Source organism: Chiloscyllium punctatum, chromosome 26 (assembly GCF_047496795.1).
Source record: "Chiloscyllium punctatum isolate Juve2018m chromosome 26, sChiPun1.3, whole genome shotgun sequence".
In the NCBI taxonomy this organism is placed as follows: domain Eukaryota; kingdom Metazoa; phylum Chordata; class Chondrichthyes; order Orectolobiformes; family Hemiscylliidae; genus Chiloscyllium; species Chiloscyllium punctatum.
The window spans coordinates 43,179,523-43,194,555 of record NC_092764.1 but is presented as its reverse complement, the minus strand read 5'-3'; the positions used below and the strand labels follow the sequence as shown (position 1 = coordinate 43,194,555).

The following is a 15,033-nucleotide window of genomic DNA, read 5'->3' as shown; positions in this document are numbered from 1 at the left end:
GGACGCAGTTCATCTCATGTTTTATCTCTAGGATTTAATATATTAAAAATACAAATTGTATTAAAATTGCCGGCACACAGCCTCCTTAAAAGACTTGGCTGACTTCAGACCCACACTATATCCTAAGAGTAGGTTAGCTGCCTACACTATTCCGGGATTGAATATAGTTAGAAAATGTAAAATCTTTTTACTGCCCAAACACATCAAACCCACCTATCCTTTGGAAGGTGAAGTGATTAAAACTCCTCCTGTCATTATTTCATGTAGTATAAAAGTTTGGTGCTCTAGCTCACTCCCACTGTCCTGAATTTCCTCTATCTCATACATGAAGCAAGCTATGGGGAGATAAGTTCTACACTCAAGAAGATTAAAGAGTTGGAAAGAAATCTATTACAAAACATATGGCTCAATACTACAGGTCTCAGTTATCAACAGATCCATTATTGTGTTTTACACAAAAAAACAGTAGCTCTACTTAAAATGTCCTCTTTCTTGAATAGTTTAGATAAGAGAGAAGAGAACATCTTAATATTTAAAATTAAGGGAACAGACACCTGTGATTTGTCCTCTTATGATAATTAGATTAAATTCTGAAACATAGACGAGAAACTCCTGTGCACAGTATCATTGGATGAACTTTGGATGTAACAAATCTCTATCACAGTAATCAAGACTGAGTAATTGGGATGAGTAATTCTATATTCTGCTAAGTAGGCAAACGTCTTTATTCAAACTGTGACTGAGTCACTAAAATGATATGGAGATTGTATTTATGAAAAAGTTCAAACCTGTATTGCATATTTGTAGAACTGCTGTGAAAGGTCACTCAGCTCTCCAATACCCTCTGTGTATTGCTCCAGCCGATCAAGTTGCTCCACTTCCGCTACTGCAAAAGGCTTCTCCTTCAGCAGCTCAACTATATGAAACCGACAGAGACCTGTGATCAACAGAGTATAGTGTGGCTTCGGCCAATTACTACCCACGACTTGTACAGCAATACCAGCTGTGCCAATCCTACAACAGGAGAAAAAAAGTCAGCAAATTAGAGTACAAATTAATTCTTTTTAATTATAAGAAACAATACAAAATTGTTAAATGTGACAATATGAGATTCAGGTCCCTGTTTCTAAGTTGATCATTGTAAGGGAACCAAATAAAATCAAAACAATAATCAGGAAGTGAGGATACATAGTAGTTCAAAAGCAGAAATTCAGGTAGTTTACTCTCCAAACATCAGTAGGCGTCACATTTTCGAAAAGAATGGACTGAAGGGTTTGAGTTATAATGGATGAATAGAGCAGGGCTTTTTTTCCCTGAAGCGTCGGAGGCTGAGGAGTTCACCTTATAGAACTTTGTAAAATTGTGAGGGGCAAAGTGGCAGAGAAAGCCTGGTGACTCTTTGAGAGCTGTTCCCAGCAGATTGATTATAATAGAGGTAAGGAAACATTCTACTCTTTTAAATCTCAATTTTAAATCTGTCAGAATTACTAATAATGCTCTCTTAAATCTACTTTTAGGTCTGGTGATCCTTTCAACTTCAGGAACAACCAAACCCCCTGACCCGACTGGAACTGATTTAACAGAGAGCTGGACCTCCTGAAGTGTGCAGCTGCATGAAATGATGGGCCCCTATTGCTGACGCTGGAGCTGCGACCTCGATAGAGAGACCAACTACTTACTAGTGTTTCAAAAGCGTGACCTGAACACCAGAGACCCAATTCTGTAGCCCTAGCTAACCTGGTGGAGGCCCAACTTAGTGGCCCAAACATACCAAGAACAAGACCCTCCAGAGCACTCAAGGCCACAACATGCGTCCAGGACCCCACCGGATGCAGCCTCACACCTTCTGGAATGGCAGACGACACACACTGACTCCCAGGCCAGACCAAATGCAGCCCAGCAAGCATGGAAGACATGCTGGCCTGCAGGCGACACTGAAATAACATGGTTTCAAGTACCACTCCCCACCATATTCCTGACAAACGTCCAAGCTGTTGAAAACAAGCCGGATGAGCTTAAAGCTAGACTCACCTACCAAGGGGCGGCACGGTGGCTCAGTGGTTAGCACTGCTGCCTCACAGCGCCAGGGACCTGGGTTCAACTCCTGCCTAGGGCAACTGTCTGTGTGGAGTTTGCACATTCTCCCCGTGTCTGCATGGGTTTCCTCCGCGTGCTCCAGTTTTCTCCCACAGTCCAAAGATGTGCAGGTTAGGTGAATTAGCCGTGCTAAATTGCCTGTAGTGTTAGGTGCATTAGTCAAGGATGAATATAGAGGAATGGTTCTGGGTGGGTTGCTCTTTGGAGGGTCGGTGTGGACTTGTTGGGCCGAGGGGCCTGTTTCCACACTGTATGGAATCTAATCTAATCAAATCAAGGAAACTGGCAGGCTGCTGTATGTTCTATTTTACAGACACAAGGCTTACTCCCTACCACCTGAGGCCTTCTCAATTCAACGGATGGACAGCATGGCGTCTTCAGGCAAGGCAAAGGGCAGAAGGGTCTGCCTCCTAATCAATACCTCTTGGTGTTCAGACCTAACTGCAAGTGGCAGTTACTGCTCCCCGGACCTAGAATATCTAACAGTGAAGTGCCAGTCCTACTGCCCGCTGTGGTGAGTTCACTTCTGCTATCCTGACAGCAGCTTACATCCCAACCCAAGCAGAAAAGGAGAGTACAGTTGATGGAATATACACAGCCACAAATAGCCTTGAGACAGAATATGCCCGAGGCCTTGTTTATTGTAGCTGGTGACTTCAACCAGGCCAACCTCAAGAATGTGCTACCAATATACCATCGACCTGTCTCATGTCCCACCAAACACCCTGGACCATTACTACACGACCATCAAAAATGCTACCACTCTGTACCCCACCCTCATTTTGGAAAATCAGATCACAGGCTGTGCTCCTTCTCCCGGCTTACAAGCAGAAACTGAAATGTGAGAATCTGATACAGAAAGTTGAACAGTGCTGGTCTGAGGTGATGGATATACTTCTACATAACTGTTTGGAATTGGTGGACTCGTACATATCCATGAACTCGATGGCCAATTTAAATGAGTATGCCACTACTGCACCAGACTCTATCAGTACGTGTGTAGAGGTCTGCACGCCAAAAAAGTTAATCTGAGTGTTCTCCAACCGGAAACTACAGAAAAATCAGGAGATCCACCACATACTGAAGTCCGGATTCAAGGCGTTTACATCAGATGACCCTGACCTGTACAGGAAATCAGGCACGCCAAGAGACAAAACTCAACTAAACTAGAATCCCAGACCAACCACATGAACACACTTTGATTGTTGCAAGGGTTACAAAGCCAAGTCAAATAGAATCGCTGGCAACAACGCAATCCCTCCGTAATGAGCTCAATGCATTCCATGTCCATTTTGAACAGAAGGTCAGTGAAATGATGCCACCTTCACTAATGGTCTCAGGTGCACCTGTACCCATAGTCATTGCCACAGATGTCGGATCAGCCTGCTTAAGAGTGAATGCATGGAAAGCAACTGGCCCGGGTGGAGTTCCCAGCCATGCACTCAGAGCCTACGTGGACCAGCTGGTGAGAGTATTCACAGAAACCTTTAACTTGTTCTTACTCTGAGCTGAGGGTCCCACCTGCCTCAATAAGACTTCTATCATCCATTGCCAAAGAAAAATCACACAATGTGCCTTAACGACTTGCACCCAGTGGCTCTGACATGAAGTACTTCAAGAAGTTAGTCAGGACAAACATCAGCTCCAGCATCCCAGACTGCTTTGATCCACTACAATTTTCCTAGAGTCACAACAGGTCAATGGCAGACACCATCTCCCTGCCCCTACACTCACCACTGGAACAGCTAGATAACAGGACACATACATCATACTCCTATTGGTTGATTTTAGCTCCAACTTCAACACTAATTCCAACCGAACCCATCTCCAAACTCAGAGCTAGGAATGTGCTCACCCCTCTGCAACTGGATCCTTGACTTCCTGACCCATGGACCACATTCAGTAAGGATAGGAACATGTCCTCCATGATAATCCTCAACATCGATCTCCTGCAAGGCTGCATACTCAGTGCCTTACTAAACTCCTTATATACATATAACACCATGTGGCAAAATTCAGCTCTAACTCCGTTTAACAGTTTGTTGATGAACCCCCAAAGTGGGTTAGATCTGAACCAACAATGAAAGAGAGTATAGGAACAAGATAGAGTGCTGAGTGGCCTGGTGGAAAGTCAACAATCTCTCCCTTGATGTCAGCAAAACAGAGGAACTGGTCATTGACTTCAGAAAGTGATGTGGAGGACACACCTGTGTCTGTATCAGTGTTGCTGAGGGGAAGATGATCGAGGGCTTCAAGTTTCTAAGAGTAAATATCATCAACAATGCATCCTGGTCCATGTACGTCAACACTATGGTCAAGAAAGCACACCAGCGCTTTTACTGCCTCAGAAGGCTAAAGAAATTCAACATGTCCACAATGACTCTTTCCGCTGTTTATAGATGCACAATAGAAAGCACCTTATCTGGATGCATCGCAGCTTGGTATGGCAACTGCTCTGCCCAAGTCCACAAGAAATTACAGAAAGCTCTTTATGCAGCTCCAGCTCCATCAAGCAAATCTGCCTTCCATCCATTGACTCTACATTTCCCATTGCCTTGGGAAAGCAGCTTACATATTCAAAGATACCTCCCACCCCGGTTATACTCTCCTCTACCTTCTTCCATCAGGCAGAAGATACAAAGGTTTGAAAACATGAACCAACAGATTTTGGTCTGTTGGTACCAAAGGACCTTTCATATATTAAACCTGATCTTTTTCTGCACCTTCTCCAAAGCTATAACACTAAATTCTGCATTCTGTCCTATTACCCTGATGTACTTATGTAAAGTATGATTTGCCTGGATAGCATGCAAAACAATAGATTAGATTAGATTCCCTACAGTGTGGAAACAGGCACTTTGGCCCAACAAGTCCACACCGACTTTCCAAAGATTAATCCACCCAGACCCATTCCCCTCTGACTAATGCACCTAACACTGGGCAATTTAGCATGGCCAATTCACCTGAACTACACATCTTTGGATTGTGGGCGGAAACCGGAGCACCCAGAGAAAACCCACACAGACATGGGGAGAACGTGCAAACTCCACACAGTCACCCGAGTCTGGAATTGAACCCGGGTCCCTGATGCTGTGAGACAGCAGTGCTAACCACTGAGCCACCATGCCGCCAACACTATCTCGATTCATGTGACAATAATAAATCAAATCAAAATTGTTTCTCTCTTGTAGGCTGTCATGTCTCATTATACTGTTATTTGTTATATACAGTCTCATTATACACTGTTCAGCTTTTGCTTTGGCATTCCTTATTGCTTCCTTATTTCAAGGACTTTACATGTAGGTTTGACTCAGTTTGAAACACTCTTCTGTGTATCAGAAGTTAATGAGTCCAAACCCAAATACAGGCATCAGTGCCATTTTGACAGCTTCACTGTTACAGATGCTACTTTTCTGAACAGATATTAAACAAAGGCCTTATATGTATGCTCAAGTAGAAGGAAAATAATTCCTAATGCTTGCATTCCCTCAATGTTCTGCAAGACATGTGTCTCTCATGCAATGTCACAAAACAATTCCTGTTCAATTCCTTTTCACTGTCAACACTCACTTCTTTCACTATTAAATAGTGGGGAGCAAGGATACTGGAAACTCTTCACTCTTGATCTTAATAAAAATCAGTAGCAATGAAAAAAACAATTTGGAATAAAAAACTAATATTGGCTGATTATGGGCACTGCAAACTTCTTCACTTCTGAGGTAACGTGACAAAAGCCAAGCAACTGGGACTTGGGTTTCACTCTTGCAACTCGGATACACTAGTAAACTGTAAACTACAAGTGCCTTCATCTTCATGTCTGTAGACATATACCCCCAGCCTCTTTGTAAAATGTGGAGCTTGAGAAAGTACAGCAAGTCAAGCAGCATCAGAGTCGATGTTTCGGGCAGGAGCCTTCATCAGGACCGAGGAAGGGGAAGTTCATTGTGTGTCTTGTGCACATTTCTTGTAACCTTCTTTTGGGGGGTGGCACTGGTAATAAAACTCCACCCTCTTTACTCAAGAAAATCTTGGAAATGGTTCTCTTCCATTTTTGATCTTGTTAACTAATTTAGTTGAAGTACGATAGCTATCTGTTTAAAAAAAAACACTTGTTGCAACTGACCAACAGGGTATTAAGACAAAAGAACAGCCATGCCCCTCCTCACCTTACTGCAGTGGGGGAATGGAGGTTTGGGGGAAGAAGTAGCCTCTTAGAGGAGGAGAGAGAGAATGGCTATGAACACGAGGCAATAGATTTCACTTTGACAGTTATAAGTTATTTTATTTATATTTGTGATTTCCCAACCCTTACTTTTAAATATTTTTGTATCTTTCATTCTAAAACCCTCCTCCTGGGTCTGACTTCCCAGTTTCAAATTATTGCTTAAACAACATCTAAAGAAAAAAGTTAAATCCTTTCCAACGGCTTTCTTCCTCCAAACTATATCCGACTGTAAGTAGATATTGGACAACATACCTTAACACAAATATAAAACATGAGGTCCAACTATAAGATGAACTGATGACAAATAAGTTATCTATGACAGACCAAATTTATGAGAGATATATTTGGCTTTGTAATCCTCAGACTGTTCAAAATATCAGGTATATTAATTAGAAATTTTACAGATAATAGCAGGTTTGATTACAGATATGGTAGCATAGTACTGCACTACAATTACCCCAAATATTGTGTATTCAAATCCCATCATTGAAATCTTTGAAACCGAAGTTCAAAAGTAGATAATTACAGAATCAGCATGGACGGCCATATATCCTGAATTAATCTACTCCAATTTGCCAGTGTTTGGCCCATATTCCTCTAAACCTTCCTATTCATGTATCAATCAAGATAACTTTTAAATGTTGCAATTGTACCAGCTCCACCATTTCCTCTGTGAGTTTATTCCATATACACACCTCCCTCCGGGTGAAACAGTTGCCCCTTAGGTCAATTTTATATCTATCCCCTCTCACCATAAACCTATGCCCTCTAGTTTTGTACTCCTCTAATCTGGGAAAAAGGCACTGGCTATTCACCCTAGTCATGCCTCTCATGATTTTATAAACCTCTATTAGGTCACCCTTAACCTCTGAGGCTCTAGGGAAAACAGCCCCGGCCTATTCAGCCTTTCGTTATTGCTCAAAACCTCGAACCCCAGCAACATATGTGTAAATCTTTTCTGCATTGTCTCAAGTTTAATAACATCTTTCCTGTAGCATGGAGATCTGAACTGAATGCAGTGTTCCAAAAGTGGCCCAAGCAATGTCCCATGCAGCCGCACCATGATGCCCCAACTCTTATACTCAATGCAATCATCAATCAAAGCAAGCGCGCCAAATGCTTTCTTCACCATCCTTTCCACCTCAACTTCACTTTCAAAGAATTATACATCTGCGCCCCTAGGTCTCTTTGTTCAGCAACACTCCCCAGACCATACCATTTACTGTATAAGTCCTGCCCTGCATGGCCTTACCAAAATTCAACACCTCACATTTTATCTAAATTAAACTCAATCTGCCACTCCTAAGAAAAACAAAGAACATTTACAGCCCAGGAACAGGCCCTTCAGCCCTCCAAGTCTGAGCCGATGCAAATCCACTGTCTAAGCCTATCACCCAATTCCTAAGCATCGGTATCTCTCTGCTCCCCACCTACTCATGCATCTGTCCAGACACACCTCAAGTGAATCTACCGTGCCTGCCTCTACTGCCTCTGTTGGTAATGCGTTCCAGGCAAAAACAACCCTCTGTGTAAAGTACTTGCCACATATATCCCCCTTAAACTTTTCACCTCTCACCTTGAATGCATGACCTCTTGTTATTGAATCCCTCACCCTGGGAAAAAGCTTAGCTCTATCTACCCTGTCTATATCCTTCATTATTTTGTTGTCCTCAATCAGGTCCCCCCTCAATCTCCTTTTTTCTAATGAAAACAATCCTAACCTACTCAACCTATCCTCATTGCTAGCACCTTCTATACCAGGCAACATCGTTCTCTGCACTGCCTCTAAAGCGTCCACATCATTTTGGTAATGTGGCAACCAAAACTGTACACAGTATTCTAAATACTAGCCTCTTAGCATCAAGCTCTAAAATCTTAAAATTATTTAATCTTTTCTGATCAAAAGTCCTTCACACAATGTCACAGCAACAATCCATCATTCAGTGTGCACTTGGATGGTCACAACTCCCCCATTTTGTGTCCAGTATGACAACCCTCACGTGACATCCAGCCGGATGGTCACAGCTCCTCACACAGCGACCAGCCTGACGGTCACAGCTCCTCACACAGCGACCAGCCTGACGGTCACAGCTCCTCACACAGCGACCAGCCTGACGGTCGTAGCTCCCTATCACAACGTCCAGCTTGATGGTCACAGCTCCTCACACAGCGACCAGCCTGATGGTCACAGCTCCTCACACAGCGACCAGCCTGATGGTCACAGCTCCTCACACAGCGACCAGCCTGATGGTCACAGCTCCTCACACAGCGACCAGCCTGATGGTCACAGCTCCTCACACAGCGACCAGCCTGATGGTCACAGCTCCTCACACAGCGACCAGCCTGATGGTCACAGCTCCTCACACAGCGACCAGCCTGACGGTCACAGCTCCTCACACAGCGACCAGCCTGACGGTCACAGCTCCTCACACAGCGACCAGCCTGATGGTCACAGCTCCTCACACAGCGACCAGCCTGACGGTCACAGCTCCTCCCCTTACCCAGTGCCCGCTCTGATCCCCCCTCCTCTTACCCAATGCCCGCTGATCCCCCTCCCCTTACCCAGTACCCACTCTGAACCCCCTTCCCTTACCCAGTGCCCAGTCTGACCCCCCCTCCCTTACCCAGTGCCCGCTCTGATCCTCCTCCCCCTACCCAGTGCCCACTCTGACCACCCCCCTACCTAGTGCCCACTCTGACCACCCCCCCTACCTAGTGCCCAGTCTGACCACCCCCCCACCCAGTGCCCACTCTGATTCCCCCTCCCCTTACCCAGTGCCCAGTCTGACCCCCCTCCCCTTACCCAGCGCCCAGTCTGACCCCCCCACCCCAAATCCAGCAACCAATCTGACCCCCATCCACTTACCCAGCGCCTCCTCTGATCCCCCACCCCTTACCCAGTGCCCAGTCTGAACCCCCTCCCCTTACCCAGTGCCCACTCTGAACCCCCTCCCCCTAGCCAGTCCCGCTCTGAACCCCCTCCCCTTACCCAGTGCCCAGTCTGATCCCACTCCCCTTACCCAATCTGACCACCCTCCCCTTACCTTGTGCCCAGTTGGACCCCCCCCCCCATCCCTTACCCAGTACCAGGTCTGAGCCCCCTCCCCTTACCAAGTGCCCAGTCTGACCCCCCCACCCAGAGCCCAGTCTGACCCCCCCTCCACTTACCCAGTGCCCACTCCGACCTCCCCTCCCCTTACCCAGTGCCCAGTCTGAACCCCCTCCCCTTACCCAGTGCCCGCTCTGAACCCCCTCCCCCTAGCCAGTCCCGCTCTGATCCCCCTCCCCTTACCCAGTGCCCGCTCTGAACCCCCTCCCTTTACCTAGTGCCCAGTCTGATTCCCCCTCAACCCTTACCCAGCATCCAGTCTAACCCCCCTCCCCTTACCCAGTGCCCAGTCTGAACCCCCTCCCCTTACCCAATCTGACCCCCCACCCCTTACCCATGCCCAGTCTGACCCCCCTCCCCTTACCCAGCGCCCAGTCTGACCCCCCACCCCAAATCCAGCAACCAATCTGACCCCCATCCACTTACCCAGCGCCTCCTCTGATCCCCCACCCCTTACCCAGTGCCCAGTCTGAACCCCCTCCCCTTACCCAGTGCCCGCTCTGAACCCCCTCCCCCTAGCCAGTCCCGCTCTGAACCCCCTCCCCTTACCCAGTACCCAGTCTGATCCCACTCCCCTTACCCAATCTGACCACCCTCCCCTTACTTGTGCCCAGTTGGACCCCCCCCCGCAATCCCTTACCCATTACCCGGTCTGAGCCCCCTCCCCTTACCAAGTGCCCAGTCTGACCGCCCCCACCTACAGCCCAGTCTGACCCCCCCTCCACTTACCCAGTGCCCACTCTGACCTCCCCTCCCCTTACCCAGTGCCCAGTCTGAACCCCCTCCCCTTACCCAGTGCCCGCTCTGTACCCCCTCCCCCTAGCCAGTCCCGCTCTGAACCCCCTCTCCTTCCCCAGTGCCGCTCTGATCCCCCTCCCCTTACCCAGTGCCCGCTCTGAACCCCCTCCCCTTACCCAGTGCCCGCTCTGAACCCCCTCCCCTTACCTAGTGCCCAGTCTGATTCCCCCTCAACCCTTACCCAGCGTCCAGTCTAACCCCCCTCTCCTTACCCAGTGCCCAGTCTGAACCCCCTCCCCTTACCCAATCTGACCCCCTTCCCCTTACCCATGCCCAGTCTGATCCCACTCCCCTTACCCAGCGCCCAGTCTGACCCCCCCACCCCAAATCCAGCAACCAATCTGACCCCCATCCACTTACCCAGCGCCTCCTCTGATCCCCCACCCCTTACCCATGCCCAGTCTGATCCCACTCCCCTTACCCAATCCGACCACCCTCCCCTTACCTTATGCCCAGTTGGACCCCCCCCCCCCCCCAATCCCTTACCCAGTACCCGGTCCGAGCCCCCTCCCCTTACCCAGTGCCCAGTCTGAACCCCCTCTCCTTACCCAGTGCCACTCTGATCCCCCTCCCCTTACCCATGCCCAGTCTGACCTCCCCTCCCCTTACCTAGTGCCCAGTCTGATTCCCCCTCAACCCTTACCCAGCGTCCAGTCTAACCTCCCCTCCCCTTACCCAGTGCCCAGTCTGATCCCCTCCCCTTACCCAATCTGACCCCCTCCCCTTACCCAGTGCCCGGTCTGACACCCCCCCTCCCCTTACCTTGTGCCTGGTTGGACGCCCCCCCCCCACAATCCCTTACCCAGTACCCGGTCCGAGCCCCCTCCCCTTACCGAGTGCTCAGTCTGACCCCCCCCCCCGCCCAGTCTGACCCCCCCTTACCCAGTGCCCAGTCTGACCCCCCCCCTTACCCAGTGCCCAGTCTGACCACCCCCTACCCAGTGCTCTGTCTGATCCCCCTCCACTTACCCAGTGCCCACTCTGACCTCCCCTCCCCTTACCCAGTGCCCGCTGAATCCCCCCTCCCCTTTCCCAGTGCCTAGTCTGACCCCACCCTCCCCTTACCCAGTGCCCATCCTGAACCCCCTCCCCTTACCCAGTGCCCGGTCTGACCCTCCCTTACCCAGTGCCCAGTCTGACCCTCTCCCCTTACCCAGTGCCCAGTCGGCCCCCCCCTTACCCTGTGCCCAGTCTGACCCCCTCCCCTTACCCAGTGCCCAGTCTGATCCCTCCTCCTCTTACCCAGTGCCCACTCTGATCCCTCCTCCCCTTACCCAGTGCCCGCTCTGATCCCTCCTCCCTTTACCCAGTGCCCACTCCGATCACCCTCCCCTTACCCAATGCCCAGTCTGAACCCCCTCCCCTTACCCAGTGCCCGCTCTGAACCCCCTCCCGCTAGCCAGTCCCGCTCTGAACCCCCTCTCCTTACCCATGCCCAGTCTGACCCCCCTCCCCTTACCTAGTGACCAGTCTGATCCCCCCCCATCCTTACCCAGCGCCCAGTCTGACCCCCCTATCCCCTTACCCAGTGCCGAGTCTGATCCCCTCCCCTTACCCAGGTCTGACCCCTCCACCCCTTACCCAGTATCCGGTCTGACCGCCCCCTCCCCTTACCCTGTGCCCGGTTGGACCTCCCCTTCCCTTACCCAGTACCCGGTCCGAGCCCCCTCCCCTTACCCAGTGCGCAGTCTGACCCCCCCCCCCCTTACCCAGTCTGACCCCCCTCCCCTTACCCAGTGCCCAGTCTGGCCCCCTTCCCCATACCCAGTGCCCAGTCTGGCCACCCTCCCCTTACCCAGTGCCCAGTCGGACCCACCCCTCCCCTTACCCAGTACCCGGTCGGACCCCCCCCCCTTACCCAGTACGAGCCCCCTCCCCTTACCCAGTGCTCAATCTGACCCCCCCATTACCCAGTCTGACCCAACTCCCTTTACCCAATGCCCGCTGACTCCCCCTTACCCAGTGCCCAGACTGACCCCCGTCCCCTTACCCAGTGCACTGTCTGATTCCCCTCCACGTACTCTGTGCCCGCTCTGATCCCCCTCCCTATACACAGTGCCCGCTCTGATACCCCTGCCCTTTCCCTGACACCCCCTCCCCTTACGCAGTGCCCACTCAGACCCCCCTCCCCTTACCCAGTGCATGGTCTGACCCCCCCCCACTTACCCAGTGGCCGCTCAGACACCCCACCCCCACCCTTCCCCTTACCCAGTGCCCGCTCAGACACCACCTCCCCTTACCTAGTATCTGCTCGGAACACCCCTTTCCCCTTATCCAGTGCCCAGTCGGACCCCCCTTCCCGTTACCCAGTGCCCAGTCTGAACCCTCCCCGTCCCTTTTCCCAGTGCCCAATCTGAACCCCCCCCCTTCCCTTTTCCCAGTGCCCAATCTGACCCTCCTTCCCCTTTCCCAGTACCTAATCTGACCCCCCTTACCCTGTGCCCAGTCGGACCCCCCCCCCTTACCCAGTGCTCAATCTGACCCCCCCATTACCCAGTCTGACCCCCCTCCCCTTACCTAATGCCTGCTGACTCCCCCTTACCAAGTGCCCAGACTGACTCCCCTTCCCCTTACCCAGTGCCCAGTCTGAGCCCCCCCCTTACCCAGTGCCCAGTTTGACACCCCTCCCCTTACCCTGTGCTGCTCTGATCCCCCTTCCCCTTACCCAGTGCCCAGTCTGACCCCACTCCCCTTACCTAATACCCAGTCCGATTTCCCCCCCCCCTCAACCCTTACCCAGCGCTCAGTCTGACTCCCTCTCCTCTTACCTAGTGCCCAGTCTGAACACCCCCCCCCCCCCCCCTTACCTTGTGCCCATTCGGAACCCACTCCCCTTACCCAGTGCTTAGTCTGACCATCCCCTTACCCAGTGCCCACTCAGACCCCCCTCCCCTTACCCAGCACCCAGTCTGACCCCCCCCTCTACCCAGTGCCCAATCTGACCCCACCTCCCCCTTACCCAGTGCCCAGTCTGACCCCCTCCCTTTACCCCGGGCCGGGCCTGCCGCTCCCCGGGCTCACGGTCTGATGATGGTCTCTGGGTGACTCTGGGCTGCCCCGGGGTGGGGATGGGTCCGGGTCCGGGGTGTACCTGTGTAAGTGAGGCAGCTCCTCAGTGTCGCTGTCGGGGTCCCTGGTGTTGGGGATCACCCCGATGATGGTGCTTTTCACCGAGGTCCCCCTCAGGACGCGGCTCTTCACCAACTGAATGTTTCGAGAAGTTTCGACACTGATGCGCATCGAGGCGCCGGGCAGTAAAACCCCTTCGTTAGTCAGAAGTAGAGGGAGCCGGTTAGGGATCTGCATGGTAGTGGAGCCCATGTCTGCTCCGGGTGAATATTATTCCCCCTCCGTCTCCGGACAAATTCAGCAAAATTCACCGTCAAAATCTGAAACTACGGCTCCCCGCAGCTGTCACAAGGCCAGGGCAACGGCACTCTGCGCATGCGCCCCACTGGTCAGCATCTCCATGGCCCAACTCATGACAGGCTGTTCAGTTTGACAGAGTCAACTCACAAGGGTCTCATGGACTTCAAGTGCAATATTGGGTTGACAAATGGCATTTTACATTCCTGCCAATTTGTGTCAAAATAGCACCATTTCTGAATAACGCAGAGCACTTGCAGTCAATGATGCACGTAAGTGCATTCATGATTGTGGATTAGTGGTGCTGGAAGAGCACAGCAGTTCAGGCAGCATCCAAGTAGCTTCGAAATCGACGTTTCGGGCAAAAGCCATTCATCAGGAAGCCCTAAACGTCAATTTCGAAGCTACTTGGATGCTGCCTGAACTGCTGTGCTCTTCCAGCACCACTAATCCAGAATCTGGTTTCCAGTATCTGCAGTCATTGGTTTTACCGCATTCATGATTGTACTAAGCCACCCCAACTAGTTATGTACAACTAGTGATGTTTAAGAGCTCTAGGAACCTCCAGTAACCTTACAATGATGTTGCAGAGCTGACACCCACTGGACACCAGCAACAGTGTGGAGCTGAGTCAAATTAGAGCAAACATTCCCAATGAAGGACTTTTGCCCGAAACGTCGACTCTCCTGCACCACGGATGCTGCCTGACCTGCTGTGCCTTTCCAGCATCATACTGTCAATCAGGGAATCAGTCTCCCAACAATGCAATGAGAATCTAGTATTTCCCAGACTGTATACAGGTAGTTCTGGGTAATACACATTTTGGTAGTGCAATTTGGCAATAATGTCCCTGAAGAATTAGGAAACGGTATTTTTGAGAACGCTTACCTCCGTTTGCAGTAGCGCAATTCTGGGGTGGTGGGGGTTCATGCACTTCGTTCTGTGCATGAGCCAGTTCTCACCATTCCATGCATTCGCAACATCGGTGCCAGTCGTTTTGCTGTTCTGCACATGCGCCAGTGTTCTCGTCATTCTGTGCATGTGCAACATCAGTGCTGTTCTGCGTATGCGCCAATGTCTGCACGGAAGTTTCTGCACTGTTCTGCACAAGTGCAATGTCAGCGCCAGTCTTCGTGCTAAAGTGCACTTTCACCGCTGTCAACTGCCAACGGAGCAGCTTTCTGTGAGACCTACTGTGCAGAGAGCAGCTTTCTTACATTTTTTAAATGTACTGTGTTAAATTTACTTTTGTTAATAAATATGATTTCAACATTCATTCAGGCTGTGCTGTACTTTGTGTTAGACTTCTGGGTGACATCCATGAGTGATATTTTTTGCTGGAGTGCCCCAAACCCCACTTTTTGATAGGCCCCATTATTTCTACTAAGCAATTTTCTATTCAGCAAAGTTTTACTGGAACACAACTACGGCATTATAG

At 50.4% G+C, this 15,033-nt stretch overlaps 1 protein-coding gene across 1 annotated transcript in view; it reads right to left on the bottom strand.

The window, feature by feature from the left end:
• Positions 1–13,651, bottom strand: part of lonp2 (lon peptidase 2, peroxisomal) — a 110,710-nt gene extending 97,059 nt beyond the window's left edge. Inside the window, exons 1-2 of the mRNA XM_072596247.1 lie at positions 13,321–13,651; positions 789–1,014 (exon numbers count right to left, since the gene is read on the bottom strand). Coding sequence (XP_072452348.1) covers positions 789–1,014; positions 13,321–13,550 — 456 coding nt within the window. The 5' untranslated portion in view covers positions 13,551–13,651. The remainder of the gene's footprint in view (positions 1–788; positions 1,015–13,320) is intronic.
• Between the last annotated feature and the right edge of the window lie 1,382 nt (positions 13,652–15,033).